This window comes from Rutidosis leptorrhynchoides, chromosome 6 (assembly GCF_046630445.1).
Source record: "Rutidosis leptorrhynchoides isolate AG116_Rl617_1_P2 chromosome 6, CSIRO_AGI_Rlap_v1, whole genome shotgun sequence".
Classification (NCBI taxonomy): Eukaryota; Viridiplantae; Streptophyta; class Magnoliopsida; order Asterales; family Asteraceae; genus Rutidosis; species Rutidosis leptorrhynchoides.
In genome coordinates, this window is record NC_092338.1 from 323,670,815 (window position 1) to 323,691,856 (window position 21,042).

General features: G+C 35.6%; 2 protein-coding genes across 2 annotated transcripts; both read left to right on the forward strand.

The window, feature by feature from the left end:
* Window positions 1–13,928: 13,928 nt before the first annotated feature.
* On the forward strand, window positions 13,929–14,460 carry LOC139854674 (uncharacterized). The gene is made up of 2 exons (XM_071843965.1): window positions 13,929–13,968; window positions 14,018–14,460. The coding sequence occupies exons 1-2, from the start codon at window positions 13,929–13,931 to the stop codon at window positions 14,458–14,460; spliced, it is 483 nt and encodes a 160-aa protein (XP_071700066.1).
* Window positions 14,461–18,752: 4,292 nt separating this feature from the next.
* Window positions 18,753–19,364, forward strand: LOC139854675 (uncharacterized). The gene has a single exon (XM_071843966.1). The coding sequence runs from the start codon at window positions 18,753–18,755 to the stop codon at window positions 19,362–19,364; it is 612 nt and encodes a 203-aa protein (XP_071700067.1).
* Window positions 19,365–21,042: the final 1,678 nt, after the last annotated feature.

Below are 21,042 nucleotides of genomic sequence, written 5' to 3' on the forward strand. Positions count from 1 at the left end.
ATGTTTTGTAATTTTGTTTTGAAAGTGTAACAGTTTCGTATAATCTTTGTACCTTTGTGTTCTTTACCAAATGCAATTTATTTTGAAAATGTAACAGTTTCCTATTTTTGTTTTTGGATAATTGAATGCATATTATTATATGTGGATGAATGATACTGGATTGAAAAGCTGAAAAAAGGGGAATTGCAATTTTTAAGAAAAAATATTTGCAAGGAAAAAAACACATTAGCAACGGATTTAGGAAGGTTCTTTCGTCGCTAATAATTCGTTCGCTAATCTATCGCTAAGTCCGTCGTCGTTTGTAGTGACCTGAACTTTTCCATGTTTATATATATATTAAATGAAATTGTTATTTACATGATTAAGTGTTTCCAACATGTTAAGTAATCAAACTTGTTAAGACTTGATTAATTGAAATATGTTTCATATAGACAATTGACCACCCAAGTTGACCGGTGATTCACGAACGTTAAAACTTGTAAAAACTATATGATGACATATATATGGTTATATATATAGTTAACATGATATTATGATAAGTAAACATATCATTAAGTATATTAATAATGAACTACATATGTAAAAACAAGACTACTAACTTAATGATTTTGAAACGAGACATATATGTAACGATTATCGTTGTAACGACATTTAATGTATATATATCATATTAAGAGATATTCGTACATCATAATATCATGATAATATAGTAATTTAAAATCTCATTTGATATTATAAACATTGGGTTAACAACATTTAACAAGATCGTTAACCTAAAGGTTTCAAAACAACACTTACATGTAACGACTAACGATGACTTAACGACTCAGTTAAAATGTATATACATGTAGTATTTTAATATGTATTCATACACTTTTGAAAGACTTCAAGACACTTATCAAAATACTTCTACTTAACAAAAATGCTTACAATTACATCCTCGTTCAGTTTCATCAACAATTCAACTCGTATGTACCCGTATTCGTACTCGTACAATACACAGCTTTTAGATGTATGTACTATTGGTATATACACTCCAATTATCAGCTCTTAGCAGCCCATGTGAGTCACCTAAAACATGTGGGAACCATCATTTGGCAACTAGCATGAAATATCTCATAAAATTACAAAAATATGAGTAATCATTCATGACTTATTTACATGAAAACAATATTACATATCCTTTATATCTAATCCATACACCAACGACCAAAAACACCTACAAACACTTTCATTCTTCAATTTTATTCATCTAATTGATCTCTCTCAAGTTCTATCTTCAAGTTCTAAGTGTTCTTCATAAATTCTACAAGTTCTAGTTTCATAAAATCAAGAATACTTCCAAGTTTGCTATCTTACTTCCAATCTTGTAGAGTGATCATCCAACCTCAAGAAATCTTTCTTATTTACAGTAATATATCTTTATAATACAAGGTAATACTCATATTCAAACTTTGATTCAATTTCTATAACTATAACAATCTTATTTTGAGTGGAAATCTTACTTGAACTTGTTTTTCGTGTCATGATTCAGCTTCAAGAACTTTCAAGCCATCCAAGAATCCTTTGAAGTTAGATCCATTTTTCTCATTTTTAGTAGCTTTATCCAGAAAACTTGAGGTAGTAATGATGTTCATAACATCATTCGATTCATACATATAAAGCTATCTTATTCGAAGGTTTAAACTTGTAATCACTAGAACATAGTTTAGTTAATTCTAAACTTGTTCGCAAATAAAAGTTAATCCTTCTAACTTGACTTTTAAAATCAACTAAACACATGTTCTATATCTATATGATATGCTAACTTAATGATTTAAAACCTGGAAACACGAAGAACACTGTAAAACCGGACATACACCGTCGTAGTTACACCGCGGGCTGTTTTGGGTTAGTTAATTAAAAACTATGATAAACTTTGATTTAAAAGTGGTTCTTCTGGAAAAATGATTTTTCTTATGAACATGAAACTATATCCAAAAATCATGGTTAAACTCAAAGTGGAAGTTTGTTTTCTAAAATGGTCATCTAGACGTCGTTCTTTCGACTGAAATGACTACTTTTACAAAAATGACTTGTAACTTATATTTTTGACTATAAATCTATAATTTTTCTGTATAGATTCATAAAATAGAGTTCAATATGAAACCATAGCAATTTGATTCACTCAAAACGGATGTAAAATGAAGAAGTTATGGATAAAACAAGATTGGATAATTTTTCTTGTTGTAGCAACGTGAAAATTGGTAACAAATCTATATTAATCATATCCTAGCTAACTTATATTGTATTATATATGTATTCTAATATATTATGTAATCTTGGGATACCATAGACACGTATGCAAATGTTTTGACATATCATATCGACCCATGTGTATATATTATTTGGAACAACCATAGACACTCTATATGCAATAATGTGGGAGTTAGCTATACAGGGTTTAGGTTGATTCCAAAAATATATATACTTTGAGTTGTGATCTAGCCTGAGACGTGTATACACTGGGTCGTGGATTGATTCAAGATAATATATATCAATTTATTTTCTGTACATCTAACTTTGGACAAGTAGTTGTAGGTTACTAACGAGGACAGCTGACTTAATGAACTTAAAACATCAAAATGTATTAAAAGTGTTGTAAATATATTTTGAACATACTTTGATATATATGTACATATTTGTTATAGGTTCGTGAATCGACCAGTGGCCAAGTCTTACTTCCCGACGAAGTAAAAATCTGTGAAAGTGAGTTATAGTCCCACTTTTAAAATCTAATATTTTTGGGATGAGAATACATGCAGGTTTTATAAATGATTTACAAAATAGACACAAGTACGTGAAACTACATTCTATGGTTGAATTATCGAAATCGAATATGCCCCTTTTTATTAAGTCTAGTAATCTAAGAATTACGGAACAGATACCCTAATTGACGTGAATCCTAAAGATAGATCTATTGGGCCTAACAAACCCCATCCAATGTACCGGATGCTTTAGTACTTCGAAATTTATATCATATCCGAAGGGTGTCCCGGAATGATGGGGATATTCTTATATATGCATCTTGTTAATGTCGGTTACCAGGTGTTCACCATATGATTGAATTTTATCTCTATGTATGGGATGTATATTGAAATATGAAATCTTGTGGTCTATTGTTACGATTTGATATATATAATTTAAACCTATAACTCACCAACATTTTTGTTGACGTTTAAAGCATGTTTATTCTCAGGTGAATATTAAGAGCTTCCGCTGTCGCATACTTAAATAAGGACAAGATTTGGAGTCCATGCTTGTATGATATTGTGTAAAAACTGCATTCAAGAAACTTATTTCGTTGTAACATATTTGTATTGTAAACCATTATGTAATAGTCGTGTGTAAACAGGATATTTTAGATTATCATTATTTGATAATCTACGTAAAGCTTTTTAAACCTTTATTGATGAAATAAAGGTTATGGTTTGTTTTAAAATGAATGCAGTCTTTGAAAAACGTCTCATATAGAGGTCAAAACCTCGCAACGAAATCAATTAATATGGAACGTTTTTAATCAATAAGAACGGGACATTTTAGTTGGTATCCGAGCGTTGGTCTTAGAGAACCAGAAAAATTTGCATTAGTGTGTCTTATCGAGTTTGTTAGGATGCATTAGTGAGTCTGGACTTCGACCGTGTTTTCTTTAAAAATGATTGCATAACATTTTTGTTGGAAACTATATATTATTAACATGTAAATATTATGTGATATATTAATCTCTTAACGTGTTTGATATTATGTGATAGATGTCTACCTCTAGAACAAGTCCCATTAACTCACCTAATAATAATGAAGAGTCAAATGTAAATTGGAATAATTCGTGGACTGATTCACAAGTTCCCGAAGAGGAACCGGAAGAAGAGTCGGAACCGGAAGAAGAATCGGAACCGGATGAAGAAATAGAACCAGTGGGGGAAATAATAAAATGGTTAAGTAGAAGAAAATCCTCAACCAACCGACCAAAGTTAATTATGGTCCATGGTGTTTCTGCCAAGGAAGCAAAGTATTGGGAGGATTACCAATTCTCCGATGAATCGGATCCCGACAAGGAATCCGATGATGTTATAGAAATTACCCCAACACAATTTAATAAGGCAAAAGAGAACAATAAGGGAAAGGGCATAAAAATAGAGAAATTTGATTCCAAACCCGATGAACTTTATATGTATCGTCAACACCCGTATTTCTTATGTTGTGACAATAACTCGGGAACCTCTAAACCACCAGGTTTTTCTAAACCAATGTGGAAAACGACAGCTCGTATTAGGGGAACATCATATATCCCTAGAAACTTGTCAAAACGAACCAAAACCGAAGAAGAAGAAGAAACGAGCGAGTCGGAATAAGATAGTTGTATTCGTGTGGTGTAATATATGTAATATAGTGTGCTTATGCTTTATGATATATGTAAAAATTGCTTGTATTAATAAGTATTTTTTTTTATGAATCTAACTCTTGTCTATTTTACAGTATAAAAACACAAAATGGATAGACAACCCAATATTTTAAGAGACCTACCCGGAGACATGATTGATGAAATCTTGTCTAGAGTCGTTCAGAATTCCTCGGCACAACTATTTAAGGCGAGATCAGTTTGTAAGACATTCGAAGAACGTTCCAAGAATTCCTTGGTTTATAAAAGGCTTTCGTTCAAAAGATGGGGGATATCACATTGGGAAATCCATAAGTTACGATGTGTTTACTTTGACTCATATATTGCGGGGAACCCAAATGCTATTTTACGCAACGGGTTAAGAAATTATTTTTACTCAATATATCCGAATATAGGACTTCGTGATTTAGAAAAAGCGGCTAACATGCAACATAAAGAAGCATGTTATGCTTACGGGTTAGTAATGTTCGCTTCTCACCAAAGTGAGAACAAGAACATCGGGCTACAACTATTAAACAAAACGTTCCCACAAGTGACGGAGTCGGTAATTGGGGTAAGAAATGAGGTTTTTAGATTGTTAAGGGACTGTTGGATATTACGTAACCCTCGTCCCTTTGACGACGTTACAACACGTTGTCTTATCAACGGCCATAACGGTTATGTTCCACAAGACCAAGGATGGGAAGTAGTCCTAGTAAAACCAGAATGCATGACTTGTTTCTGGACGTATGAATTACGTGTCTTTATTGCCTTTGCTGAACGACTTGTGTACTAGCTAGAATTATCTTCACAACTATCTTGTATCAAAGTTATTGTGTGCTATATTTTATGCTATATGTAAAATAAGCGGTATTGTAAGTTTGTAAAATATTGTGTAAAAGTTTGAACGCGAAATATTATTATAATCAGTTTTTCATATAGAATTGTAGTAGTTGAATTGTATATTAGCTACTAAGTATGAACTTAACGGGTAGGTACTACCCGAATTTAAACTTATAAAACGCTAATATGAAGAAAAAGCTTTTATAAATGAGTTCATATTATGCTACGAGATACTGTTGACTACTCTTAATATTCTGTATGATTAACTTGTTTCATTTGACTATTTGAAGGAAATGGCACCGACTACTCGACAAACCTTGAATATGAGCGAAGAGGAATTTCGTGCCTTTCTTGCTTCAAACATAGCTGCAGTACAGGCTGTGCTACATACCAACAATAACCTTGGATCTAGCAGTACAGGAAATTGTGTAGGATGCACCTACAAAGAATTCACTGCCTGTAAACCTTTGGAATTTGATGGAACCGAAGGACCGATCGGATTGAAACGGTGGACCGAGAAGGTCGAATCGGTGCTTGCCATAAGTAAGTGTACTGAAGAGGACAAAGTGAAGTACGCTACGCATACCTTCACAGGTTCTGCGTTAACATGGTGGAATACCTATCTAGAGCAAGTGGGACAAGATGATGCTTAAGCACTACCGTGGTCAGCATTCAAGCACTTGATGAACGAGAAGTACCATCCCAAAACCGAGGTCAATAAGATCAAGATAGAACTTAGAGGGTTACGAACCCAAGGATTTGATATTACCACGTACGAAAGACGATTCATAAAATTGTGCCTATTGTGTCCGGGAGCGTTCGAAGATGAGGAAGAGAAGATCGACGCGTTTGTGAAAGGATTACCGGAAAGAATCCAAGAAGATATAAGTTCACACGAGCCCGCCTCCATACAACAGGCATGTAGAATGGCTCACAAACTAGTGAACCAGATTGAAGAAAGAATTAAAGAACAGACTGCTGAAGAGGCCAATGTGAAGCAAGTCAAAAGAAAGTGGGAGGAAAACGGTGATAAGAATCACCAATACAACAACAACAGCAATTACAACAATAATCGCAACAACTATCCCAACAATCGCAACATCAATCGCAACTAGAACAAACGGCCCAACAACAACAACAACAACAACAACAACAACAACAACAACAACAACAACAACAACAACAACAACAACAACAACAACAACAACAACAACAACAACAACAACAACAACAACAACAACAACAACAACAACAACAACAACAACAACAACAACAACAACAACAACAACAACAACAACAACAACAACAACAACAACAACAACAACAACAGCAACAGCAACAGCAACTACAACAATCATCCTAACAACAATAATAACTGCAACAGCAACAACAACAACAATCAGAAGCAGCTATGCCAAAGGTGTGAAAAGTATCACTCGGGGTTCTGCACCAAATTTTGCAACAAGTGTAAAAGAAATGGTCATAGCGCGGCGAAGTGTGAGGTCTATGGACCAGGGGTTAACAGAACGAAAGGAACAAATGGTGTCGAAACGAGTAATGGCAGAGCAAGTAGTGTCGGAGCAAGTTATGCCAATGTAGTTTGTTATAAATGTGGAAAACCGGGCCACATTATTAGAAATTGCCCGAACCAGGAGGACACGAATGGACAAGGCCGTGGAATAGTTTTCAATATTAATGCGGCAGAGGCACAGGAAGACCCGGAGCTTGTTACGGGTACGTTTCTTATTGACAATAAATCTGCTTACGTTTTATTTGATTCGGGTGCGGATAGAAGCTATATGAGTAGAGATTTTTGTGCTAAATTAAGTTGTCCATTGACGCCTTTGGATAGTAAATTTTTACTCGAATTAGCAAATGGTAAATTAATTTCAGCAGATAATATATGTCGGAATCGAGAAATTAAACTGGTTAGCGAAACATTTAAGATTGACTTGATACCAGTAGAGTTAGGGAGTTTTGATGTGATAATCGGTATGGACTGGTTGAAAGAAGTGAAAGTAGAGATCGTTTGTTACAAAAATGCAATTCGCATTATACGAGAAAAAGAAAAACCCTTAATGGTGTACGGAGAAAAGGGCAACACGAAGCTACATCTTATTAGTAATTTGAAGGCACAAAAACTAATAAGAAAAGGTTGCTATGCTGTTCTAGCACACGTCGAGAAAGTACAAACTGAAGAAAAGAGCATCAATGATGTTCCCGTCGCAAAAGAATTTCCCGATGTATTTTCGAAAGAATTACCGGGATTACCCCCACATCGATCCGTTGAATTTCAAATAGATCTTGTACCAGGAGCTGCAACAATAGCTCGTGCTCCTTACAGACTCTCACCCAGCGAGATGAAAGAACTGCAAAGCCAATTACAAGAACTTTTAGAGCGTGGTTTCATTCGACCAAGCACATCACCGTGGGGAGCTCCTGTTTTGTTTGTCAAGAAGAAAGATGGTACATTCAGGTTGTGTATCGACTACCGAGAGTTGAACAAACTTACCATCAAGAACTGCTATCCACTACCGAGAATCGACGACTTATTTGATCAACTACTAGGCTCGTCTGTTTATTCAAAGATTAACTTACGTTCCGGGTATCATCAAATGCGGGTGAAAGAAGATGATATTCCAAAGACTGCTTTCAGAACACGTTACGGTCATTACGAGTTTATGGTCATGCCGTTTGGTTTAACTAATGCACCAGCTGTGTTCATGGACCTTATAAACCGAGTGTGTGGACCATACCTTGACAAGTTTGTCATTGTTTTCATTGATGACATACTTATTTACTCAAAGAATGACCAAGAACAAGGTGAACATTTGAGAAAGGTGTTAGAAGTATTGAGGAAGGAAGAATTGTACGCTAAGTTTTCAAAGTGTGTATTTTGGTTTAAAGAAGTTCAATTCCTCTGTCACATAGTGAACAAAGAAGGTATTAAGGTGGATCCAACAAAGATAGAAATTGTTGAAAAGTGGGAAACCCCGAAAACTCCGAAACACATACGCCAGTTTTTAGGACTAGCTGGTTACTACAGAAGGTTCATCCAAGACTTTTCCAGAATAGCAAAACCCTTGACTGCATTAACGCATAAAGGGAAGAAATTTGAATGGAAGGATGAACAAGAGAAAGCATTCCAGTTATTGAAGAAAAAGCTAACTACGGCACCTATATTGTCATTGCCTGAAGGGAATGATGATTTTGTGATTTATTGTGACGCATCAAAGCAAGGTTTCGGTTGTGTATTAATGCAACGAACGAAGGTGATTGCTTATGCGTCTAGACAATTGAAGATTCACGAACAAAATTATACGACGCATGATTTGGAATTAGGCGCGGTTGTTTTTGCATTAAAGACTTGGAGACACTACTTATATGGGGTCAAAAGTATTATATATACCGACCACAAAAGTCTTCACCACATATTTAATCAGAAACAACTGAATATGAGGCAGCGTAGGTGGATTGAATTGTTGAATGATTACGACTTTGAGATTCGTTACCACCTGGGGAAGGAAAATGTGGTAGCCGACGCCTTGAGCAGGAAGGACAGAGAACTCATTAGAGTAAAATCTATGAATATAATGATTCACAATAACCTTACTACTCAAATAAAGGAGGCGCAACAAGGAGTTTTAAAAGAGGGAAATTTAAAGGATGAAATACCCAAAGGATCGGAGAAGCATCTTAATATTCGGGAAGACGGAACCCGGTATAGGGCTGAAAGAATTTGGGTACCAAAATTTAGAGATATGAGAGAAATGGTACTTAGAGAAGCTCATAAAACCAGATACTCAATACATCCTGGAACGGGGAAGATGTACAAGGATCTCAAGAAACATTTTTGGTGGCCGGGTATGAAAGCCGATGTTGCTAAATACATAGGAGAATGTTTGACGCGTTCTAAGGTCATAGCTGAGCATCAGAAACCATCAGGTCTACTTCAACAACCCGAAATTCCGGAATGGAAATGGGAAAACATTACCATGGATTTCATCACTAAATTGCCAAGGACTGCAAGTGGTTTTGATACTATTTGGGTAATAGTTGATCGTCTCACCAAATCAGCACACTTCCTGCCAATAAGAGAAGATGACAAGATGGAGAAGTTAACACGACTGTATTTGAAGGAAGTCATCTCCAGACATGGAATACCAATCTCTATTATCTCTGATAGGGATGGCAGATTTATTTCAAGATTCTGGCAGACATTACAGCAAGCATTAGGAACTCGTCTAGACATGAGTACTGCCTATCATCCACAAACTGATGGGCATAGCGAAAGGACGATACAAACGCTTGAAGACATGCTACGAGCATGTGTTATTGATTTCGGAAACAGTTGGGATCGACATCTACCGTTAGCAGAATTTTCCTACAACAACAGCTACCATTCAAGCATTGAGATGGCGCCGTTTGAAGCACTTTATGGTAGAAAGTGCAGGTCTCCGATTTGTTGGAGTGAAGTGGGGGATAGACAGATTACGGGTCCGGAGATAATACAAGAAACTACCGAGAAGATCATCCAAATTCAACAACGGTTGAAAACCGCCCAAAGTCGACAAAAGAGCTACGCTGACATTAAAAGAAAAGATATAGAATTTGAAATTGGAGAGATGGTCATGCTTAAAGTTGCACCTTGGAAAGGCGTTGTTCGATTTGGTAAACGAGGGAAATTAAATCCAAGGTATATCGGACCATTCAAGATTATTGATCGTGTCGGACCAGTAGCTTACCGACTTGAGTTACCTCAACAACTCGCGGCTGTACATAACACTTTCCACGTCTCAAATTTGAAAAAATGTTTTGCTAAAGAAGATCTCACTATTCCATTAGATGAAATCCAAATCAACGAAAAACTTCAATTCATCGAAGAACCCATCGAAATAATGGATCGTGAGGTTAAAAGACTTAAGCAAAACAAGATACCAATTGTTAAGGTTCGATGGAATGCTCATAGAGGACCCGAGTTCACCTGGGAACGAGAAGATCAGATGAAGAAGAAATACCCGCATTTATTTCCAGAAGATACGTCAACACCTCCAACTGCTTAAAATTTCGGGACGAAATTTATTTAACTGGTAGGTACTGTAGTGACCAGAACTTTTCCATGTTTATATATATATTAAATGAAATTGTTATTTACATGATTAAGTGTTTCCAACATGTTAAGTAATCAAACTTGTTAAGACTTGATTAATTGAAATATGTTTCATATAGACAATTGACCACCCAAGTTGACCGGTGATTCACGAACGTTAAAACTTGTAAAAACTATATGATGACATATATATGGTTATATATATAGTTAACATGATATTATGATAAGTAAACATATCATTAAGTATATTAATAATGAACTACATATGTAAAAACAAGACTACTAACTTAATGATTTTGAAACGAGACATATATGTAACGATTATCGTTGTAACGACATTTAATGTATATATATCATATTAAGAGATATTCGTACATCATAATATCATGATAATATAATAATTTAAAATCTCATTTGATATTATAAACATTGGGTTAACAACATTTAACAAGATCGTTAACCTAAAGGTTTCAAAACAACACTTACATGTAACGACTAACGATGACTTAACGACTCAGTTAAAATGTATATACATGTAGTGTTTTAATATGTATTCATACACTTTTGAAAGACTTTAAGACACTTATCAAAATACTTCTACTTAACAAAAATGCTTACAATTACATCCTCGTTCAGTTTCATCAACAATTCTACTCGTATGTACCCGTATTCGTACTCGTACAATACACAGCTTTTAGATGTATGTACTATTGGTATATACACTCCAATGATCAGCTCTTAGAAGCCCATGTGAGTCACCTAACATATGTGGGAACCATCATTTGGAAACTAGCATGAAATATCTCATAAAATTACAAAAATATGAGTAATCATTCATGACTTATTTACATGAAAACAAAATTACATATCCTTTATATCTAATCCATACACCAACGACCAAAAACACCTACAAACACTTTAATTCTTCAATTTTCTTCATCTAATTGATCTCTCTCAAGTTCTATCTTCAAGTTCTAAGTGTTCTTCATAAATTCTACAAGTTCTAGTTTCATAAAATCAAGAATACTTTCAAGTTTGCTATCTTACTTCCAATCTTGTAGAGTGATCATCCAACCTCAAGAAATCTTTCTTATTTACAGTAAAATATCTTTCTAATACAAGGTAATACTCATATTCAAACTTTGATTCAATTTCTATAACTATAACAATCTTATTTTGAGTGGAAATCTTACTTGAACTTGTTTTTCGTGTCATGATTCTGCTTTAAGAACTTTCAAGCCATCCAAGGATCCTTTGAAGTTAGATCCATTTTTCTCATTTCCAGTAGCTTTATCCAGAAAACTTGAGGTAGTAATGATGTTCATAACATCATTCGATTCATACATATAAAGCTATCTTATTCGAAGGTTTAAACTTGTAATCACTAGAACATAGTTTAGTTAATTCTAAACTTGTTCGCAAACAAAAGTTAATCCTTCTAACTTGACTTTTAAAATCAACTAAACACATGTTCTATATCTATATGATATGCTAACTTAATGATTTAAAACCTGGAAACACGAAGAACACTGTAAAACCGGACATATGCCGTCGTAGTAACACCGCGGGCTGTTTTGGGTTAGTTAATTAAAAACTATGATAAACTTTGATTTAAAAGTGGTTCTTCTGGAAAAATGATTTTTCTTATGAACATGAAACTATATCCAAAAATCATGGTTAAACTCAAAGTGGAAGTTTGTTTTCTAAAATGGTCATCTAGACGTCGTTCTTTCGACTGAAATGACTACCTTTACAAAAATGACTTGTAACTTATATTTTTGACTATAAACCTATAATTTTTCTGTTTAGATTCATAAAATAGAGTTCAATATGAAACCATAGCAATTTGATTCACTCAAAACGGATTTAAAATGAAGAAGTTATGGGTAAAACAAGATTGGATAATTTTTCTTGTTGTAGCAACGTGAAAATTGGTAAAAAATCTATATTAATCATATCCTAGCTAACTTATATTGTATTATACTTGTATTCTAATATATTATGTAATCTTGGGATACCATAGACACGTATGCAAATGTTTTGACATATCATATCGACCCATGTGTATATATTATTTGGAACAACCATAGACACTCTATATGCAGTAATGTGGGAGTTAGCTATACAGGGTTGAGGTTGATTCCAAAAATATATATACTTTGAGTTGTGATCTAGCCTGAGACGTGTATACACTGGGTCGTGGATTGATTCAAGATAATATATATCAATTTATTTTCTGTACATCTAACTTTGGACAACTAGTTGTAGGTTACTAACGAGGACAGCTGACTTAATGAACTTAAAACATCAAAATGTATTAAAAGTGTTGTAAATATATTTTGAACATACTTTGATATATATGTACATATTTGTTATACGTTCGTGAATCGACCAGTGGCCAAGTCTTACTTCCCGACGAAGTAAAAATCTGTGAAAGTGAGTTATAGTCCCACTTTTAAAATCTAATATTTTTGGGATGAGAATACATGCAGGTTTTATAAATGATTTACAAAATAGACACAAGTACGTGAAACTACATTCTATGGTTGAATTATCGAAATCAAATATGCCCCTTTTTATTAAGTCTGGTAATCTAAGAATTAGGGAACAGACACCCTAATTGACGTGAATCCTAAAGATAGATCTATTGGGCCTAACAAACCCCATCCAAAGTACCGGATGCTTTAGTACTTCGAAATTTATATCATATCCGAAGGGTGTCCCGGAATGATGGGGATATTCTTATATATGCATCTTGTTAATGTCGGTTACCAGGTGTTCACCATATGAATGAATTTTATCTCTATGTATGGGATGTATATTGAAATACGAAATCTTGTGGTCTATTGTTACGATTTGATATATATATAGGTTAAACCTATAACTCACCAACATTTTTGTTGACGTTTAAAGCATGTTTATTCTCAGGTGAATATTAAGAGCTTCCGCTGTCGCATACTTAAATAAGGACAAGATTTGGAGTCCATGCTTGTATGATATTGTGTAAAAACTGCATTCAAGAAACTTATTTCGTTGTAACATATTTGTATTGTAAACCATTATGTAATAGTCGTGTGTAAACATGATATTTTAGATTATCATTATTTGATAATCTACGTAAAGCTTTTTAAACCTTTATTGATGAAATAAAGGTTATGGTTTGTTTTAAAATGAATGCAGTCTTTGAAAAACGTCTCATATAGAGGTCAAAACCTCGCAACGAAATCAATTAATATTCAACGTTTTTAATCAATAAGAACGGGACATTTCATCGTTAATCCGTCGCTAAAGTCTGTCGTCATTAATCCGTTGCAGATGCGGCCGTCATTAATCTGTTGCTAAAAGCTAGTGTCGTTAATTCGACGGTAAAGCTGTCGTCGCTAATTAATCCGTTGGGAAAACCCAACGAACATCCAAAGTTAATCCGAAGCAAATCCGTCCCCAAACATTGCCATCGGAAATCTGTCGCTAAATTTCTGTGTCGTCGCAAAATCCGTCCCTAAATTTTATCGAGGGCGATTTTAGGGTCAGACCAAATCCGTTGAAAATCCGTCGCTAATGGTGTTTTGCGACGGATTTGGGACAGATTTTGCCGTCGGTAATTTTAGATTTTCTAGTAGTTGATGACGCAAGCTTCTTTCAATCAGAGACCGAATCCGTGACCGTATTATTAGTAATTGGTGATGGGAGGCATGTGTACGCTTGGCATGATATATGGAGTGACAACGGTCCGCTCGATTACTTCATTAGTTATCGACATAATCATCGTGCTGGGTTCTCTAGAAACGCTAAAGTTCGAGATATATGTCCTGATGGGTGTTGGATTTGGCCAACTGAATGGGAATCTAAATACCCACAATTGCAAGGCATGGCAGTTCCAGCCTTTGCCGATGGTCACGATGATACACAGTGGCGTAATTTTGATGGTGACCTGCAACAGTTTTCGGTCGGTGTAGCATGGAATTCAATTCGTGAGCGACAAGCTGTGGTTCCATGGTATAATGTTGTCTGGTTTGCAAATTGTGTACCGAGATATTCGTTTATGACTTGGCTGTTAATGGGAGAAAATTTGAAAACCCAAGACAAATGACAAGCATGGGAGACGAGCTACAACATCTCTTTATCTAACGTTTGTTCACTATGTTCGGTAGTATCAGACTCGCACTCCAATTTGTTCTTCGAATGCCCATTTTCGTTGCAAGTATGGAGTTACTGTAGAAGCCATGCTAAGGTGGATATGGGTGATCCAACATGGAAAGAAGTTGTCCTGAACTTATATAGCACACCAACTTTTTCGATCATTTTTTTTATACGAACGAACTTGAAACTTAGGTTATCCAAAGCAAACTTGCTCAGTTAGAAAACCGAAACTAATGAAAGTAATGAAATGGGTACGGGGTTACATAAACTAACAATCATGGCTCGTCATCATCATAAAAATTTAACGAAGGACAAACGCGAATAAAATGTGCGGGGACTAAAATGCACATTAATTAAAATGATAAAAATTAAAATATACATATATAATATATATATATATAAAAACTGAAAAAATAATATATAAATAATATATATAAAATAGGCTATATATATATATATATATATATATATATATATATATATATATATATATAAAATAATAATAATAAATAAAATAAAGTTAATTATAGATAATTAAATGTTAAGTATAAAACTTCTATCCTAATCCAAACTAAGACTAGTCCTAAACCAACTCAAAGTAATCCTAATCTAAATCAAAAGAGATAAAGCCTAATCCTAAACTTAAACTAATTGTAATTTAACTCTAACACTTAAACTCTAGAATTTTCCTAGCTATCCTATAAATACCCCCCTAATCTACCCATTCCCATTCACAAATCACCTCACAAAAATCACTCAAAACCCTCCTCTCCCTCTCCAATTTTCGGCACCCTCAAGCACCACCACCCTACCACCCTTCGGTCACCACTACTGAACCATCTTCACCACCTCAGGCCGCCCAAACAGCCCCTCTCTTACTCCTGCTGCTGCTGCGTTTTTGGCAGCCAAAACCGACACCTCCACCCCACTTTTAGCTGCTGTCTGCAGCTTAGAAACCCGCCCAAAACCACCCTCAAACAGCCCCTGCAGCCTCCTGTTTTTGCTGCTGCTGTCCGCCGCAGAACACCACCAAACCGCCACCTTTTTGGCCACTTTTTGTCGCGTTTTTGCTCCTGTTTTGCTACTGCTGCTGTTCGGATTCCTGTCCCCATCAAACACCACTTTCCGTTGCTCTAAAACACATAAGTTATCCCTGAAAACTTATAAACTAATGATACTTTTATTTTGTTTTAACTCTTTAAAGTTACTAGTTTGTATTGTGATAAAAGATCAAAGTTTATGAGTAATACTAATATAATGAATGTGATTAATGAGTAAACTTTAAACATGAACACATGAAGATAATTAATAACATGATCATGAACATGAACATAAAACTAAATAAACTTATGAATATGACTAATAAAATAAGTATTGAGTAATGATATGGTTATTAAAATATGGATAACACTTGAATAGATTGTGATTAATAAAGATGTGTTTAAAGATTATAATCTTGATTGTGCAAAAAGATTTTGAAAAATTGAAAGGTGGATATATGCATGTATGCAAAGATGGTTATGTTTAATGATAAGATTATGATCTTAAGTATTAATAAAAAATATTAGTAGTATGAATATTAATGATAGCAAAGATTACGAACATGTTAAAACTATGAAGTTAATTTAAGTATTGTGATACGAAGATGATAAGTATTAATATGGACTATGATAGCTATGAACACGAATAAACTAGATGGATTAAAAGTTGGTGAAAGATAATACTTGAATCAAAATATTGAATGGTAATTTAGATATGAAGGAAAGTATTATGATTTGACATTATGATAAGGATAGTGTATTATAACTTGAAAATATTTTATTTGTAAAACCCTAATATTGATGTGATATTGTGTATATATGAAAACATATAGATATATATGGAAGATTATGTTTATGTGTATATGTAGATATACATGTATACATGAGTGCACACATGTATAAATGTAGATACATATATACGTACCTCATAATTAGAAGTATATGTGTATGTGTGTAAGTATATACATGGAAAGAAATAATTAAGTGAAGTATTCCTATACTCACTAGAACATACGTGGAACTATAATCACAAACAAATAACGTATGACTATCACGAGACTCACCGCTACTCACGGTCATGGATGGTGTCTAGGTTGCCAGTTTGGGATAAGGTTGTGGATCTCGAATGTCACGACTTAAAGTCAGATCAAGAGTCCTGGCCCCCGGTTACATCTGGTTGTCCATTGACTTACTTGATAGCAACGAGGATCGTTTGAGTTATGCAACATCTAAACTATGGGAAAGATTAACATTGTAAACTCTACAAAGGACACCGGTAATATATATGAACATATATATCAAACACATAACTATAATGATGATGATGATGATGATGATGATGACCATGATGATCCGACTAACCTAAACCTAATGATGATAGGTTGACAACTTTGGACTACCGCTGTTATTTACTATCATACTGTTTATTGCGATCATAAGGTGAGTCATAGCCCCAACTTTTTAATTGTTTTATAAACTATTTTTGGGGTGAGAATACATGTTTTTTCTGTTTTACAAGTAGACACAAGTACTAAACTTACATTCTATGCTGAGTTATAACTGAAAATCCCTTAGCTTTGGTAACTAGTAACTACCAATTTAGGAACTGGTGGGCGCGAATAGGTGTATATGGATCCATAGGGCTTGACATCCCCGTCCGGGCTAGTCGCGCTAGCATAAGTTGGGCGTATACTATTTGAGGTAGTACACAGTGGTTAAGTGTGCTTAGAAACAGGGGTATTAAACAAACGTTAAGGCTTAGTTACCGGGTGCTCAAACTTATAGAATCTTTTTATATTTTTAAAGATGCCGGTGGTTATTTCCGACATTTGGTTTTGATTAGTACTTTGTTGGTTTTCTTTAAGTTATGTAAACACTTTGGTTTTTGAATAAAATGCCACTATTGCTTTTAAAACTTTGCATATAGCTTACATCGATCAGACTTTGACCTCTGGTAATATAGCACGTCAATGCTACATTTTGACGGGGTATTACAGTTGGTATCAGAGCTCTGGTTATAGGAAATTAGGATGCATTAGTGTGTCTGCCTATAGGATGCGTTAATAAGCCTAATCTATAACTAGATGATTATAAGTTGCCTTACTTACTTGTTACTCTAGATTTACTCGTTTTCTTTTAGATAACATGTCAAAAGCTAACCCATCATTCTCTCCGAATCCGAGGATGAAAGTCCTAGCCATTCACCAAGCTACCACCCTACGACCTCCTCCGAATGGAGAAATCACCCCGACTATTTGACAATATGCATACATACCTAAGGATGCTAACTCTGTATTTATTGTTTGAAGAACAATGTTCGGAAGACGAACCTACAGTCCTGATGAACTCCGAGCACTTATCAATGAAGGTGTCTCCGCTGCATTGGTTAATATTCCTGAAGGCTCGAACTCGAGACAAAACTGCACTTACAATGAATTTATGGCTTGTAAGCCAATACCATTCAAAGGCACTGAAGGACCAGTGGGTCTAACCCATTGGATTGAGAAGATGGAGTCAGTGTTTAGTATTAGTAACTGTGCTCAAGCTAACTGGGTAAAGTTTGCTACTTCTACCCTGGAAGGTAAAGCCTTGACCTGGTGGAATTCTATTGCTCGACCAATGGGTCTCGAGGCTACTCATGCCATCCCTTGGGAAGACATCAAAACCCGTATGACTACTGAGTATTGTCTCGATAATGAAATTAAGAAGATGGAGGCTGATTTATGGGATCTAAAGGTTATTGGGACTGATCTTGCTACTTACACCAACCGCTATTTGGAATTGATTCTGCTGTGTCCGGGTATGGTCCCAACGGAAAGGAAGAAAATCGATCGTTATGTTAAGGGTCTTTCTGAAAATATTCAAGCTAGTGTTCATGCTTCCAAACCCCAAACTTTGCAAGAGACCATTAATATGGCAAATTATCTCATGGATCAATTTACTCAACGGAATGCTGCTGAAGTAAAATCTGGGGATAATAAGAGGAAGTGGACTGGAAACTTTAACTCCCAGTCATCCAAAAAGCAGGAAGTTTCTGGAAAGGGATATCAAGGAAAGGCTCCTTATTGTTCAAGGTGTGAGAGGCACCATGAGGGAAGATGCACTGTGACTTGTGGAAGTGCAAGAAAATAGGGCACTGACCAAGAACTGCTGGTCAAAGACTACTGGTACTGCAAATCCTCCTGCTACTAATACTGGTGTCATGAAGACATGTTATGAGTGCGGTCAGAAGGGGCATTTTAGAAATGAATGCCCAAACAAGAAAGGACCAGAGAAAGGAAGAGGAATAGCCTTCAATATCAATGCTCACGAGGCTCGTGAGGACCCCGACTTGGTTACTGGTACGTTTCTTCTAAACAATCACATTGTTGCAGTACTGTTTGATTGTGGTGCCAATAGAAGTTTCGTATCCATAGAATCTAGTTGCATGCTTGATAAAACCCATGAACCCGTAGACACTAAGTACTGTATTGAATTGGTGAACGGTAAACTTATGAAGGCTAATAAAATCTACAAAGAGTGTACCTTAGTTTTAGAAGGAATACCATTTTTGGTGGACCTGATGCCTATTGAGATAGGAAGTTTTGACGTAGTAATAGGAATGGACTGGTTGTCTAAGAATAGAGCCGAAGTAGTGTGTTTCGAGAAGGCGATTCGTATACCCCTTGATAATGGGGAGAATTTGATGGTTTATGGAGATAAAACCGGCATAAAACTTAACTTGATTTCATGCATGAAGGCACAAAAGTATCTGAGGAAAGGTTATCAAGCTATCCTAGCACATGTGAAGGAGATCGAAACCGAAGAAAAGTGAATTGAAGATGTACCAATTGTTAGAGAATTCCTGAACGTCTTTCCCGCAGAACTACCTGGTCTTCCACCTCATAGATTGGTAGAATTCAAAATAGATCTCGTACCCGGAGCTGCACCAGTTTCACGATCACCATATATATTTGCACCATCGGAACTAAAAGAGTTGTCCAACAATTTGCAAGAATTGTTAGATAGAGGTTTCATTCGACCAAGCTCATCTCCGTGGGGAGCCCCCATTCTCTTTGTCAAAAAGAAGGATGGATCCCTGCGAATGCGTATCGACTATCACGAGCTGAATAAGTTAACTATCAAGAACATGTATCCACTACCGAGAATCGATGATCTATTCGACCAACTACAAGGGTCATCCGTATACTCTAAGATCGATTTGAGATTTGTTTATCACCAATTGAGGGTGAAGGATGAAGATATCTCCAAGACAGCATTTAGAACTCACTATGGCCATTACGAATTCCTAGTGATGCCATTCGGGTTAACAAATGCACCTGCAGTATTCATGGACCTTATGAATCGTGTATGCAAGCCCTATCTGGACAAGTTTGTAATCGTGTTCATCGATGACATCTTGGTATACTCGAAGAGTAAAGCGGAACATGAGCAACACCTGAGATTACTATTGGAACTACTCAAGAAGGAACAATTGTACGCAAAGTTTTTGAAGTGCGAGTTGTGGCTATCAAAGGTACAATTCCTTGGTCACGTGGTTAGTAGTCAAGGAATACAAGTGGATCCAGTGAAGATTGACTCTATTAGAAACTGGGAATCACCTAAGATGCCAACCCAAGTGAGACAACTCTTAGGTCTTGCTGGCTATTATAGGAGATTCATTGAAGGCTTCTCCAAGATTTCACGACCATTGACTGCCTTGACTCATAAAGGCAAGAAATATGAGTGGTCTGATGTGCATGAAGCTGCTTTCCAACTTCTGAAATAGAAGTTAACATCTGCTCCTATCCTGTCCCTACCCGAAGGAAACAATGACTTTGTTGTATACTGTGACGCATCCCGCCAAGGTTTTGGCTGTGTCTTGATGCAACGGCAAAAGGTCATTGCTTACGCCTCCCGTCAACTAAAGATTCACGAACAAAACTACACCACACATGATTTAGAACTTGGTGCAGTGGTCTTCGCACTCGAAATGTGGAGACACTATCTTTATGGGACCAAGTGTACCATCTTTACTGATCATAAGAGTTTGCAGCATATTCTGAACCAGAAACAACTCAACATGAGGTAACGATGCTGGGTTGAGTTATTAAATGATTACGATTGCGACATCCGATACCACCCTGGTAAAGCAAATGTGGTGGCTGACTCCCTAAGCTGAAAAGAAAGGGCTAAACCTTTATGAGTCAGAGCTTTAAATCTGATTGTCCATACCAATTTGACTACACAAATTCGAGATGTCCAACTTGAAGCGCTTAAAGAAGAAAATAAGAAGGAAGAATCTCTTAGAGGTTTAGACAAGCAGTTCGAAATTAAAGGAGATGGAACTCGTTATTTTGCCGGAAGAATTTGGGTCCCAAAAATTGGCAAAGTAAGAAAGAAAGTGCTTGATGAGGCACATAAGACAAGGTATTCGATTCACTCAGGCACTGAAAAGATGTATCATGATTTAAAAATGTTATATTGGTGGCCTGGAATGAAAGCGGATATTG

Bases quoted from the DNA above. Each gene is read 5' to 3' on its own strand.
- LOC139854674 (XM_071843965.1), top strand. From the start codon at position 13,929: ATGGTGTTTTGCGACGGATTTGGGACAGATTTTGCCGTCG. The intron at 13,969-14,017 runs GTAATTTTAGAT...TCTTTCAATCAG, and splicing joins TGGGACAGATTTTGCCGTCG to AGACCGAATCCGTGACCGTA.
- LOC139854675 (XM_071843966.1), top strand. From the start codon at position 18,753: ATGAAGACATGTTATGAGTGCGGTCAGAAGGGGCATTTTAGAAATGAA.